The sequence below is a fragment of the Trifolium pratense genome, linkage group LG2 (assembly GCF_020283565.1).
Source record: "Trifolium pratense cultivar HEN17-A07 linkage group LG2, ARS_RC_1.1, whole genome shotgun sequence".
In the NCBI taxonomy this organism is placed as follows: domain Eukaryota; kingdom Viridiplantae; phylum Streptophyta; class Magnoliopsida; order Fabales; family Fabaceae; genus Trifolium; species Trifolium pratense.
In genome coordinates this window covers 2,896,237-2,908,658 of record NC_060060.1, presented here as the reverse complement: position 1 = coordinate 2,908,658, position 12,422 = coordinate 2,896,237, and the positions used below count along the sequence as shown (strand labels likewise).

The 12,422-nt window shown below is 38.3% G+C and overlaps 4 protein-coding genes across 4 annotated transcripts; 2 read left to right on the top strand and 2 right to left on the bottom strand.

Moving 5' to 3' along the window:
• Positions 1-166: 166 nt before the first annotated feature.
• LOC123909917 (phenolic glucoside malonyltransferase 1-like) lies at positions 167-1,222 on the bottom strand. The gene has a single exon (XM_045960850.1). It carries the CDS (start codon positions 1,220-1,222, stop codon positions 167-169), a length of 1,056 nt encoding a protein of 351 aa, XP_045816806.1.
• A 1,799-nt stretch (positions 1,223-3,021) lies between these two features.
• Positions 3,022-4,945, bottom strand: LOC123907695 (phenolic glucoside malonyltransferase 1-like). Its single transcript, XM_045958062.1, has one exon. The coding sequence runs from the start codon at positions 4,856-4,858 to the stop codon at positions 3,467-3,469; it is 1,392 nt and encodes a 463-aa protein (XP_045814018.1). The 5' UTR covers positions 4,859-4,945; the 3' UTR covers positions 3,022-3,466.
• Positions 4,946-6,953: 2,008 nt separating this feature from the next.
• On the top strand, positions 6,954-12,381 carry LOC123910138 (protein MAIN-LIKE 1-like). The gene is made up of 4 exons (XM_045961190.1): positions 6,954-7,072; positions 9,838-10,373; positions 10,452-11,174; positions 11,271-12,381. The coding sequence occupies exons 2-4, from the start codon at positions 9,843-9,845 to the stop codon at positions 12,057-12,059; spliced, it is 2,043 nt and encodes a 680-aa protein (XP_045817146.1). The 5' UTR covers positions 6,954-7,072; positions 9,838-9,842; the 3' UTR covers positions 12,060-12,381.
• Positions 7,154-8,848, top strand: LOC123910139 (protein MAIN-LIKE 1-like). Its single transcript, XM_045961191.1, has 2 exons — positions 7,154-7,882; positions 7,973-8,848. The coding sequence occupies exons 1-2, from the start codon at positions 7,460-7,462 to the stop codon at positions 8,723-8,725; spliced, it is 1,176 nt and encodes a 391-aa protein (XP_045817147.1). The 5' UTR covers positions 7,154-7,459; the 3' UTR covers positions 8,726-8,848.
• Positions 12,382-12,422: the final 41 nt, after the last annotated feature.

Below are 12,422 nucleotides of genomic sequence, written 5' to 3'. Positions count from 1 at the left end.
AATTATGTTGATGTTACAAATTTTTATAAGCTAATGCTTACAAATTTATATTTATTCATACCACAAAAAAAGAGTAGAAAAATTTTCCTTCAAACTATAACACAAATTGCCTGAAATACATTCAAACAATTGTATTTCCTTCAATTTAGTAGTAAAGTTTGAAACTTCAAATGGATTCAAGTTCTTGAACAAAAAGGGTGGAAAAAGTTTCCATCTCTTGCTTGTTTAAAGCCAAACCAATCTCAACTCCACCATCATTATACCTAGTTTCACAGTGAGAAAATGCTCCTGTTTTATCAGTTGAAGCTATATCAACTTTTTTTGGCTTTCCAAATCCAAAATCAATACTATACATTTCAAGCCTTGACAAATTTATAACATTCATTTTCATCTCATTTTTTGCATGTTGCTTAAGCTTTTGAATATTTGAAGGTGATAATTCAAATAAGCTTTTAATTGCATCATTTTTCAATGTACTAGGAAAATCTATAACCTTGACACTATTATTATTTGGTCCACCTTGTTTCATATAATCAACAACATATGCTTCACTGATTCCAATTCCATTATCATGATCTTGTATCAATGATCTATCAAAAAAAGGTGTTAGGTTTTCAGGTAAAGATAAAAAAGATGAATCAAGGTTATAATTAGAACATGTAATATAGGACCATGATTTCATAAAATGTGAAGCAGTCTTTCCATCAAAAGCAGCATGGTGTGTTGTTATTCCAAGGCAAAAACCATTGTTTGGAAACAAAGTGACTTGAATTGAAATCAAAGAAGCTTTTTCATGACAAGTTTCCAAAAGTGGTATCAAGTTATGTCTTTTTGAAGCTTCGCAATAATGAGAAGAAATATCTTTGAAACTTGCTTTAGACTCAACAACAGTAAAGGAAACAGAATCGTCGCAAACATAGTTTATGAATGGTTTGGATGAATCAATAGGCCATGTTATGTTTCCGGCAAGAGGGAGGAAGTGTTGAAGTGTGAGTGAAAGTGAGTGTTTGAGATTTGGAAGAATAGTTTTATAGAAAAAAGTGGTTGAGTTTGTGAGTTCATAGAAGTAGAGACATTCAACAGGTGGTGATCTTAAACATAAAAGATCAAAGAAAGTGAGGGGAAGTAATGTTGGTGCTGATTGAGAAGGTTTTGTTGGTCCATGAAATGGTTCAACATTGCAAACTTCAACAACTTTGAATGGTTCTTCTGGTTGTACCATGGTTCAACAAGAAAGAAAGGTTTATAGCAAAGAAACCAATGTCCAAGGCAATTATATATAAGGGTTGGATGAAATTCAATATTACTTTTTATAATATTATTATATATAGGGATGTTAATATTCAAATCAATTCAAATAAAAACTGTAAAAGTTGAGTTGGAATTTGTTAGTGTCATGGGTTTAGTTGGACTAGTGAAACAAGGTTTACTAGGTAATGGAATTGAATTGGAATTGTTTGAAACTATCAATGGCCTGTTCGAAAAGTTTTGCCGGTTAAAAGGTGGAAAGCATATATAGTTGATAACTTGATATACTTGTTTTAAGTCTTTGGAGGAGAAAACTCGGTTTGAGGTAGAGTCTTTTACTAGTGGGACCAGAAGAAGACAATCAACATTAGCTCCTAGCTATCTAGTAGGAGATGGATAGGGAAGGGAGTGATATTGTTGCACCAAAGAAGTATGGCTATGGAGACCTTGTGTGTTATGTTCAAATTAGGCTGAAGAAGTGCAAAACTTGGCATCAAAGATCTTCAGGGAAGCAATTAGGAACAACGATAAACAAACTTTGAAACTTGTGGGACTACTAGAGGTAGTGGGATGCAAGGAGAGTTCGATTTTGCAGCTTGTGAAACTACCTCAACCTCAAAATCCAAAGGTAGTTGGATGAGAGTTCTTCAAGAGTACGAAAGCCGTTCCAGAGGTTGAAGAGGGTATGGTGCAGCTTGTAGGGCTATCCTAAAAATTCAAGGATAGTTAGAGGTAAGCAGTTCTTCAGGAGGACGAAAAGGAACAATTTGGGGGCTGAAGAGGTTATGGTGTAGCTTGTAGGGCTATCCTAAAATTCAAGGATAGTTGGAGGCAAGCGTTTCTTCGGAAGGACAAAGAGGAACACTCTGGGGCCGAAGATGTTATGGTGGAAACTTGTGGAGCTACCTAAAATTTCTATGGTAGTTGGAGACAAGATCTTCAAGAGGGTAGAAGGCATTATAACGGTTGAAGAGGTGAAGGTGAATCTTTTGGAACTGGCAATGGTTGTTAGAAGCAAGTGTAGGTTGATGCCAAGATCAAGGTTCACTTTGACCATGCAATGTTTGACTTTATTTTTTTCTGTATTTCATGTTTCTCAGTATGTATAATAAACTTTTCTAGATATGCACCACTGAACATAGTCACAATTTTATTGAATTAAAAGACAACCTTGGTACAAAGGATCTATGAAGCACGGACTCCGACACGGACACCGCGACACGACACGGACACGGACACCACGACACCGCTAATGTAAAAAATATAGGACACCGACACCGCTACATATTTATAAAACATATAAATTGAGAATCAAAATATATACATGTAAATCTAATTTGAGCAAGTTATTTTTTTAAAAAAGTTTTAAAACAAGATATGATAGTATTTTACCTTTATTTATCCATCTACGATCGAAAAAACTAAAAATATCGTAATCAAAATGTAATGTCTTCAATTCCTAATTGATCAATATTGTTATTTCTACACATCTTTAACTCTTGTAGATATGTCTAATATGTGCCTAAGGAGAGTATAAGCAAAGAAAAATATTTTTTTTGGGACACTTGTCCGACACGTGTCATACGAGTGTCTTACAGGTGTCGGATACCGATCAAAGGAGTGTCAAACTAAAGGAAAAATTGAATTTTTCCCGACACCGATATGAGCTATCCGACACGTGTCGGACGAGTGTCATAAGAGTGTCGGACACCGACACGTGTCGGACACCGCGACACACCTAATCATAGAGGTGTCGGTGCTTCCTAGCAAAGGATGGATAGCCAGAAATTAAAGCAAGGATGAATTGAAAAAAGTACAGACATACATTGAATACATCTTCCAAAGGGTACTCTGGCTATGCAGTCTATAGAAGATTGCATTATTGCAATCATAATAAAAATAATGCTGATGTTGCACATTGAATACAAATTTAAATTTTTTTTTTAAACTCCCAAAATAATATTAAAAAAGATAAAGTTACATAGCACTTGGGGGACTAGACCAAAACCAAGCCAAAAGATCAAGAGAACTCAGTCTCTGCCTCATTAAAAACCTTGTCAAGAAAATCCAGTGGGAAAAAGCCTGACAAGGAAAAAAGAGTGCAGAGCAATCGATAACAACAATAACAAAATTACATTTATTCATACCAAAACAAATTGCCTGAAACATATATTCAAACAATTGTGTTTTCTTCAAACTAGTAGTAAAGTTTGAAACTTTAAATGCATTCAAGTCCTTGAACAAAAAGGGTAGAAAAAGTTTCCATCTCTTGCTTGTTTAAAGCCAAACCAATCTCAACTCCACCATCATTATTCCTAGTTTCACTAATAGAAAATGCTCCTGTTTTATCAGTTGAAGTAGTATCCACTTTTTTAGGCTTTCCAAATCCAAAATCAATACTATAAACTTCAAACCTTGGTGATCCAGCAATAGAATATATTTTAATACTCTCATTAGCATTTACCATATGACTTAACCAGTTTTCAGCTCCATTCAACACTCCATCATTTTTCACCTTATTCAAACCTTCACTCATCCCTTCTAAAGCACTTAAAAATCCATCTTTTTCAACTAATTTCTTTGGCTCAAGCTTAACCTTTTGTCCTGCAATACAATTTCCAATATACATAGAAGAAATTGGAGGGTCCAATCTTGTTCTACAATCAACAGCAAATATTAAAATCACTTTTTCATCCTTTGGTTTTTCTGCTTTTGCTAAACATGATAACACATAAGCACATGTAACTGAAAATGTTGACAAATTAGTAACATTCATCTTCATCTCATTTTTTGCATGTTGCTTAAGCTTTTGAATATTTGAAGGTGTTAATTCAAAGAAGCTTTTAATTGCATCATTTTTCAATGTACTAGGAAAATCTATAACCTTGACACTTTTATTGTTTGGTCCACCTTGTTTCATAATATCAATAACATATGCTTCACTGATTCCAATTCCATTATTATGATCTTGTATCAATGATCTATCAAAAAAAGGTGTTAGATTTTCAGGTAAAGATAAAAAAGATGAATCAAGGTTAGAAATAGAAGATGTAATATAGGACCATGATTTCATGAAATTTGTTGAAGATTTTCCATCAAAACCAGCATGATGTGTTGTTATTCCAATGCAAAAACCATTGTTTGGAAACAAAGTGACTTGAAACGAAACCAAAGAAGCTTTTTCATGTGAAGTTTTCAAAAGGGGTATCAAATGATGTCTTTTTGAAGCTTCACAATGATTAGAAGAAAGATCTTTGAAACTTGAGTTTGATTCAACAACCGTGAAGGAAACAAAATCACCGGGAACATAGTTTATGATTGGTTTCGATGAACCAATAGGCCAAACTATGTTTCCGGCGAAAGGGAGAAAGTGTTGAAGTGTGAGTGAAAGTGAGTGTTTGAGATTTGGAAGAAAAGTTTCATAAAAAAAATTGGTTGAGTTTGTGAATTCATAGAAGAAGAGACGTTCAACTGGTGGAAATCTTAGCCATAGAAGATCAAAGAAAGTTAGTGGAAGTGAGGTTGGTGACTGAGAAGGTTTTGTTGGTTCATGAAATGGTTCAACATTGCAAACTTCAACAACATTGAATTGTTCTTCTTGTTGTGCCATGGTTGAACAAGAAAGAAAGGTTTATAGCAAAGAAACCAATGTCCAAGCAATTATATATATACACGATAGGAGGAAATTCAATATTATTTTTTTATATTATTACTTATTGGGCTGTCACTAGTACAAAAATACCTTTATAGAAAAGTTTTTAAAGTCGGTTGCCCTTGCCACTTAAAATAAAAACAGTGCAAGTTGATCCACAAACATCTTATATATTTAAGCACTACTTATATGTATATCATCATTGATTTCAAACTGTTTTCACTATCTTCGTAATTCTCGAGTTTGACATTGAACTTATTTGGCTCGAAAGAGTCATATGTTTGTTGTTATTGCAGAGAGTTGTTAGTTCTTGAACTTGTTTTGTATTGACAGTTGATAATTTCACCAGTTTGGACACTTAGTTATGTTTGCATTACCCCGAGTTTTTGTTTCTCTTGTAAAAAAATTTAATTCCAAACTCTCCTGTCACAATGTAACCATAGTCTCGCGATGGTGCGATGGATTCTTTTGGAGTCGCGATCCCACCATCCTTACACCCCTTTTGGGGTTGTTTCTAGTAGACGCTGACGGTTCTGCTTGTTGCTCTGGACCATACATGGTCACGTACAGAATTCTGTTTATCGACAGAAATGGTTGATTGGTGTATTTCACCAAACGAACTGTTGATCAGTGCAGTCACATTCATCATAGAGCTGCAATCGGTCAGTGATATAACGTTTCAAAATTTGCAATCAGTCGATGATATACAGAGATTCCAAGAGGGGCAAACATGATCTCATGATTTGATTCAATATTATTGGCTTGTTTTTGGACCGGCAAGGAGTTCCGAGATTATTGTTTGGTGGCTTCGATATAAAAATCCATCACACTGCTAAGCGTAGAACATAAGTGGTGATTTTTGTGCCTACTTAGGTTGTTCATCTTTGTGCGTTGTTTTGTTGGAAGCTTCCCACGATCTGGATTCATCTAGGAAGTTTTCTCTCCCGACCCCCCTCATTTCTTTTATACCCCCTGAATTTCCGTTTTTACCCTTGGGGGGTACTGCGGTTTATAAAAACCGAAGTCTTTTGACATCTTGAAACATTTCGGTAACTGCGAACCGAACGTGGTGTTGGCATCGTTCGGTATCCACGAACCGAATGTAGGGTTGCTTCGGTGGATATTAACCGAAGGGTTGATTCGGTTAATATTAACCGAAGTTGTCTTACATATGAACAATTTCAGTAAGTTCGTTTTATTTTGAAAAACAAACCACAAAACTCCTCTCTTCCTTTCTTCTACACATTTGCGGCCAACTTCAACATCCAACTTCAAATCACATTTCATCAAGTAAGTTTCTTTCCTTTATTTGTCATTCTATGCATTCCTCATGACCATGACATTTCAAATTCATTTTTTGTTCTTCCGTATAAAAATTCCAAAATTTCAATATCTGATTATTGAGTTAAATTGTTGATTATGTTGTTTGAATCGTTGATTATTGGTTAGTTGTTAGATTGGTTACATACTAGCATGAATGAATGTTGCTAATTGAGTTAAATGTGAATATGAAGCTAATTGAGTTATAGTGTACTCTAAGTGTTTGTCAAAATGTACGAGTGAATATGAATGCATGTTTCCATTTGAATTATGTTTCCATTGTTGCAAGAATCATGTGTTCGATTGAATTATAAGTATTGTATTGACTGTGAATTTATTTATCTATGTATAGATATGGAAGAAAATCTACCTAGGGGTAGGCATGGAAAGGCAATCAATGCACATGCTTCCGCTCGTAGAGAGCTTGCTGCAAATCATCCGTCCAAACGAGGTCGTCGCAAAGGACCAACTCCGGGGCAAGGTACACATGATGCCGAGGCGGGTGGGTCGCATACACGTGGACGGACACGTCTAGGACAATCATTGGTGGTGCAAGATGAATTTGATGCCGACCAATTTTTAAATGCGTGTTTTGATTATGATGATCTTGGATCACCACAAGTCTCACCACAAGTCTCACCGCAACACTCACCGCAAGATGAACCGCAAGACCCACCGCAACAACCACCTCGACAACAACGGCGCAAACCAGTACGCCGAAAACCACCAAAGTGTTCACGTAATGATGATGAAGTAGGTTTTGGAGGAGGACCGACGGATTTGTCCTTGTTAACGGAGTACGATAAGCATATGGCTATTCCGATATGGTATGCAGACCCAAATGACAAAGAGGTAAACCAATTTAAAATACGACGATTATTTTATTAAAAATGTTGTGATTACGTTAGCTCGATAATTTTTTGTGTTATTTGAATTTTTCAGATTTTAGCGGTAAATTTACGTTGCATCGCCAGCGGAAAAAAAGTTATTAATATACAAAAACCGTCGCGCCGCACGGACAGATGGTTTTGGGATGTGGTTGAAGCATCGGGTTTGGAGCCGCTTACCCGGACTAATTTTAGCGTGCTTGACTACGGGCTCCTCTGGGCATTTGTTGAAAGATGGCATACGGAGACGAGTTCATTCCACATTCCATTGGGTGAGCTGGCCATCACATTGGACGATGTCCAGTGTCTGTTGCATATTCCGATCGAGGGAAAGTTTCTGAACCATGGCAAAATGTCAAGGGATGAAGCGGCTGACATGGTTAATTCATTTCTAGGAGTTGATCGGAATGTTGTTATGGGTCATTTTGCCAAAATGAACGGGCTCCATCTGAAGCATTCTGACGTGGAGGATATCTATAGTGTTAACCACGGATTAGCTGATAAAGCTGTTGCTGAAGGTAAGTCGGCGCATGAGATTAAGCTGTATAGGGACAGGTCCATACGGGCTTTCTTGCTATTTTTGGTCTGTTGTACCATATTTAGCAACAAAAGCAGTTACTACGTGGACGTAGTATACCTGCAGTATTTTCAGGATTTGTCGGCTGTCCGTGAATGGAATTGGGGTGCTGCTGCTCTGGTTCATTTGCAACATTATCTGGATGATGCGTGTTTGGTGACAGTGAATCAGATGGCTGGGTACATGTCTTTGCTTCAGGTAACATAAACGTGCGCTTACGAAAATTATTCAACATGTATGATACGTAACGTCCGTCAATATAATGAAACTTGTTTGTCATGCTTTCAGGGCTGGATAATTTCTCATTTTCCGGGACTTAGCGTGTGGGCGCAGGATCCTATCTATTCTGAGGGCATGCCTCGAAATGCAAAGTTTGTTCCCGGAGCTGGACATAGGGAACCAAGTAGCTATAGAAACAGTTTGGATAATATTCAGACGTATGACTGCGTATTCAGTCCATATGATGATCACCGACACGTCCGCCCTTTGATAAATTCATGCTGGTTTTCTGGATGGTTGAGATGTGGTAATTTGAAAGCAAAGCATTTGCCTGAACGCGTGCTTAGACAATTTAAACATGTCCAAGGCATTCCTAGAAAACCGGATTTGTCTGCGACTCCGGGGATGAGCCTATGTGAGATTGATCGTGTTTTTATGGAGGAGTTGGATTTGAGGATGATTGCTGAAGAGATGAGGGGTCAGGCTGTGGTTAGCGCATGGGACCATGAACCTGGATACATGACATGGTTTTACAAAGTGTCGCATCCAGTTATGCGACCCGTACAAGCTCCGGTGTCACCACCAAGGCCACCTAACTTAGAGGTGTTGATAGAGGCCGCGGAAGCAAGGAATGACCCTAACATGCTTCAGGTATGCCGTGGTGTTAGGGATGAGGTGGAGAGGTCACTTCGCGAAGGTGAGGCGGTGGAAGGAACTCCTGTTCATGGTACTTTGCGGAGGATTTTGAATTTGCTTAACCCTGTTTTGACGTGTCGGCGACTTAAGCGGGGTAGAGGGAGACGGTACAACACTCGAGAGTAGGCTTAGCTAATATTGTAACTCAGTTGTTGTTTAATGTAATTTTATTATTTGAATTTGTCGAATTTGGATGTAGTCTGATTCAAACAATTTGGTGTATTTGACTACGTTTAATTACCCGTTACCTTTTTTAAATTTCCGTTAACGTGATGTGTTTAATACTCAGCTATGTTATGATAGTTTATGATGTTACATAAACGTGCAAGACCCAAAAAAAAAAAAAAAAGAAAATTATGCAATTCATTTCGGTATCCAGTTACCGAAATCTGGGTACATTTCGGTAGATATATGCCGAAACGACCTAATTCCAGTGAACCAAAGAAAATTTCGGTATCCAGGCACCGATATATGGGTAACTTTCGGTACCTGATAACCGAATATACATTTCGGTAAATTTCTGCCGAATAGATCATATTCCAGTGAACGAAACAAAATTTCGGTATCCACGTACCGATATCTGGGTAAATTTCGGTACCTGGTAACCGAAATCACTTTCGGTATATTTATGCCGAATACGTCCTGTCCAGTGAACCAATGAAAATTCCGGGGGCTAATTACCGAAATCTGGGTGATATTCGGTACACAAACGCCGAAAACGCTATAGTTCGGTTCGCATGTACCGAAATTAACTAATATATTAGGAAAAACTTTAAACGTTCACCATTTCCGCCAAAACGGTTTGCAACAGAGGCTAGGGCGATTTTGGAGGTTTCAATCGCAAATTTAAGGTTTCACCAGTAGAACGACAATTTCTCTCTTCTAAACATTCAATTTCTCCCTGATAATCACCAAGCTCATCTCTACAAGTAAGTTTTCAAACTCAACTCTCATTTTCTTGCTTTTTTTTTAATTTTTTTATTTTGATTTGTTAATGCTCGTGATTATTGTTTTGATTCCACTAAATTTGGGGTTGTATTTTAATTTAGGGTATATGATTGGACTTGTATAGGGTAATTTATTTTAGGGCATATGAATTGGATTTGTATTCTTGTTTATGTGCACCAAGTGTTTGACAAAATGCTTGTATGAGTATTGATTTATGTATAAAAATTGTTTGAATGAGTAACCGATGAATATTGATTTCGTAGATACTTATGGTGACTGTTTTCTTGTAGGAATCATGACGGACGACAAAGTTGGCCGAACAAGACGTGGCGGTGCAAGCAAAGCACATAGCTCTGCACGTAGACAGGCTGCGGTCAATGTAGATAAAATTCCAAGTCGAGCTAAAGGGAAAGCAGTTTCAACCACGATGGATGAGCCTCGACCGGAGGATGCAGAATCGCAAGAGGAGAATGAAGACGTGGAAGAAAATATTTCTGAAGAAGGGGAAGAGGAAGGGGAGGAAGGGGAGGAAGGAGTGGATGAGGAAGCGGAGGAAGCGGATGAGGAAGCGGATGAAGAGGGGGATGATGATGGGGAAGAAGAAGTTGATGAGGAAGCGGAAGAGGAAATGGAGGAGGAAGAGGAGGCTGAACAACCACCACCAGAACCTAAAAAACCACGGAAAAAGGTTACACGAGTAACACAAGGAAGGAACCCACCACGAGTTAAACCACCACCAGTTACATGTTATGATGGTGGTCCGTCTGACTTGTCTTTGTTGCCGGGATTTGGAAAACATGTTGCTGTACCGTTGTGGAAAGGAGAGGTAAGTTACGATTCATATAACACTATTTATTTTCGATGTCGATTGTTATGAAGTGTAATGAAGTGTAATGTTTTGCAGCTCCAATCCCGGTATTTGAGGGTAATGAACAACGGGAAAAAAATCAACAATTTCAAGATATGTCCGAAAGAGTACTCGTGGTTTTGGAATGTCGTTAATGCGTCCGGACTCGAAACTCTGCGGCGGACAAATTACAATCACACCGATTGGGGTCTGTTGACGGCATTTGCAGAGCGATGGCATCCTGAGACCGGAACTTTCCATCTTCCTATTGGTGAGATGACTATAACCTTGGACGACGTGTCCTCATTGCTTCATATTCCGATTACCGGAAAAATGCTCGACCACAACGGAACGTCATGTACAAAGGAAGATGGTGAAGAGATGTGCGTAGAGTATCTGAACTTCCCTATTAGTAAGTGCAAGAAAGAGTTTCAAAAAATGAAAGGAGCACATATAGGGTTTAAGGCGTTGAAGGATTTGTATCTCGATAATTTGAAGGATGCCTTGAAAGCTGAAAGGTTAAAGAAGCCTGCTGAAGATGTGGAATTCCTCAGGGAATGCACCATTAGATGCTATTTGCTCTACTTGATCGGTGCAACCATTTTCACCAACAAAAGTATGCAGTACGTGGACGTCATTTTTCTTACCTACTTGCGAGACCTCAGTTTAGTTAACACGTGGAATTGGGGTGCTTCTGGGCTGGCATATCTGTACAACTACTTGGATGCTGCAAGCCGCCCGAGATGTGGAAATCATGGTGGTTATAACTGTCTATTTCAGGTATACATACAAACTCAAAATGCGTTTTGCCTTTTAACTGAATGTCGGTTGTTATAATTAAATATTTTGCTTACCCATATCATGTGTTTTCAATAGGCCTGGATTATGGCGCATTTCAAAACTTTTGGTGGACGTTTTGTTGATGAGAGATACACCCACGACAATCCCTATGCGGCAAGATTTTTGCCTTTAAAAGGACCAAAATTTCCAGGGCAGCATAGGTCCGCATTGGATACAATGCGCATGGATGAAGTGGTGTTTTGCCCATATGAGGAGCACCGGCAAACCAGACCCTTTCAAGATATCAGTTGGTACACTGGTTGGATTATGTGTGGAAGTGCTATTATCAATCCACACTTGCCAGAACGTGTCCTCCGACAATTTGGACATGTCCAGTCTATCCCTAGGCACCCTGATGTATCTGCAAAGGCTGGTATGAATCGGTTTACGATTGCTGATGCATTTGCTTCCTACCTGACTGCCAACTATGTGACAGAGGAGATGCGAGGACCAAAAGTTGTGCGTGCATTTGATACCGTACCCGGATACATTCCATGGTTATACCGTGTTTCTCATCCGAAGATATTGCCACCGGTTGAAGCGGATCCACCAACACATGCTAACCTTGAGGAGGACAACGTGAGTGGTGAATGCGACGTGTCTGAAGTGACTAAGAAGGTTCGAGCGGATTTGAGGAAAGCGCTCGATGGTCAACTCAATTTGGCCGATGCTTTGGTGGTTATTGAAAAAGCCTACACTGATTTGGAGCCTGTAGATGCATATTTGGTGCGACGGAAGAGGAAAAGAGACTCGGGTGAAGGAACAAAGAAGAGGAAGAAGAAGAAGAAGACAACAACTGAAGATGCCGGAACAAGCAGCTTGTAGTTTTTTATTTTTTGTTTTCGCTATGTTTTATTTTTTTTTAAATCCTGCCGTGTACAATGGAACAACTTGTCCGTATAATTTCGTTTTGCTTGGGATGTATGAACATGGATTTATATTGAATGCGGTTTCCATTTAATTTGTTTTTTTATTGGATTTGGATTGGAATGTATGAATTTCATTTGAAATACGATTATATCCGAACAGGTGATTTCGCGTGGATATGATCCCACGGGTGATACATAGTTTAAAGTCATTTGTTGGGAAAAGATATATTTCGGTAAAACTTTGCCGAAACATACTAAAACAGTGAGCCAGACAAAAATTCGGGAGGATATTACCGAAATCTGGGTAATATTCGGGTTG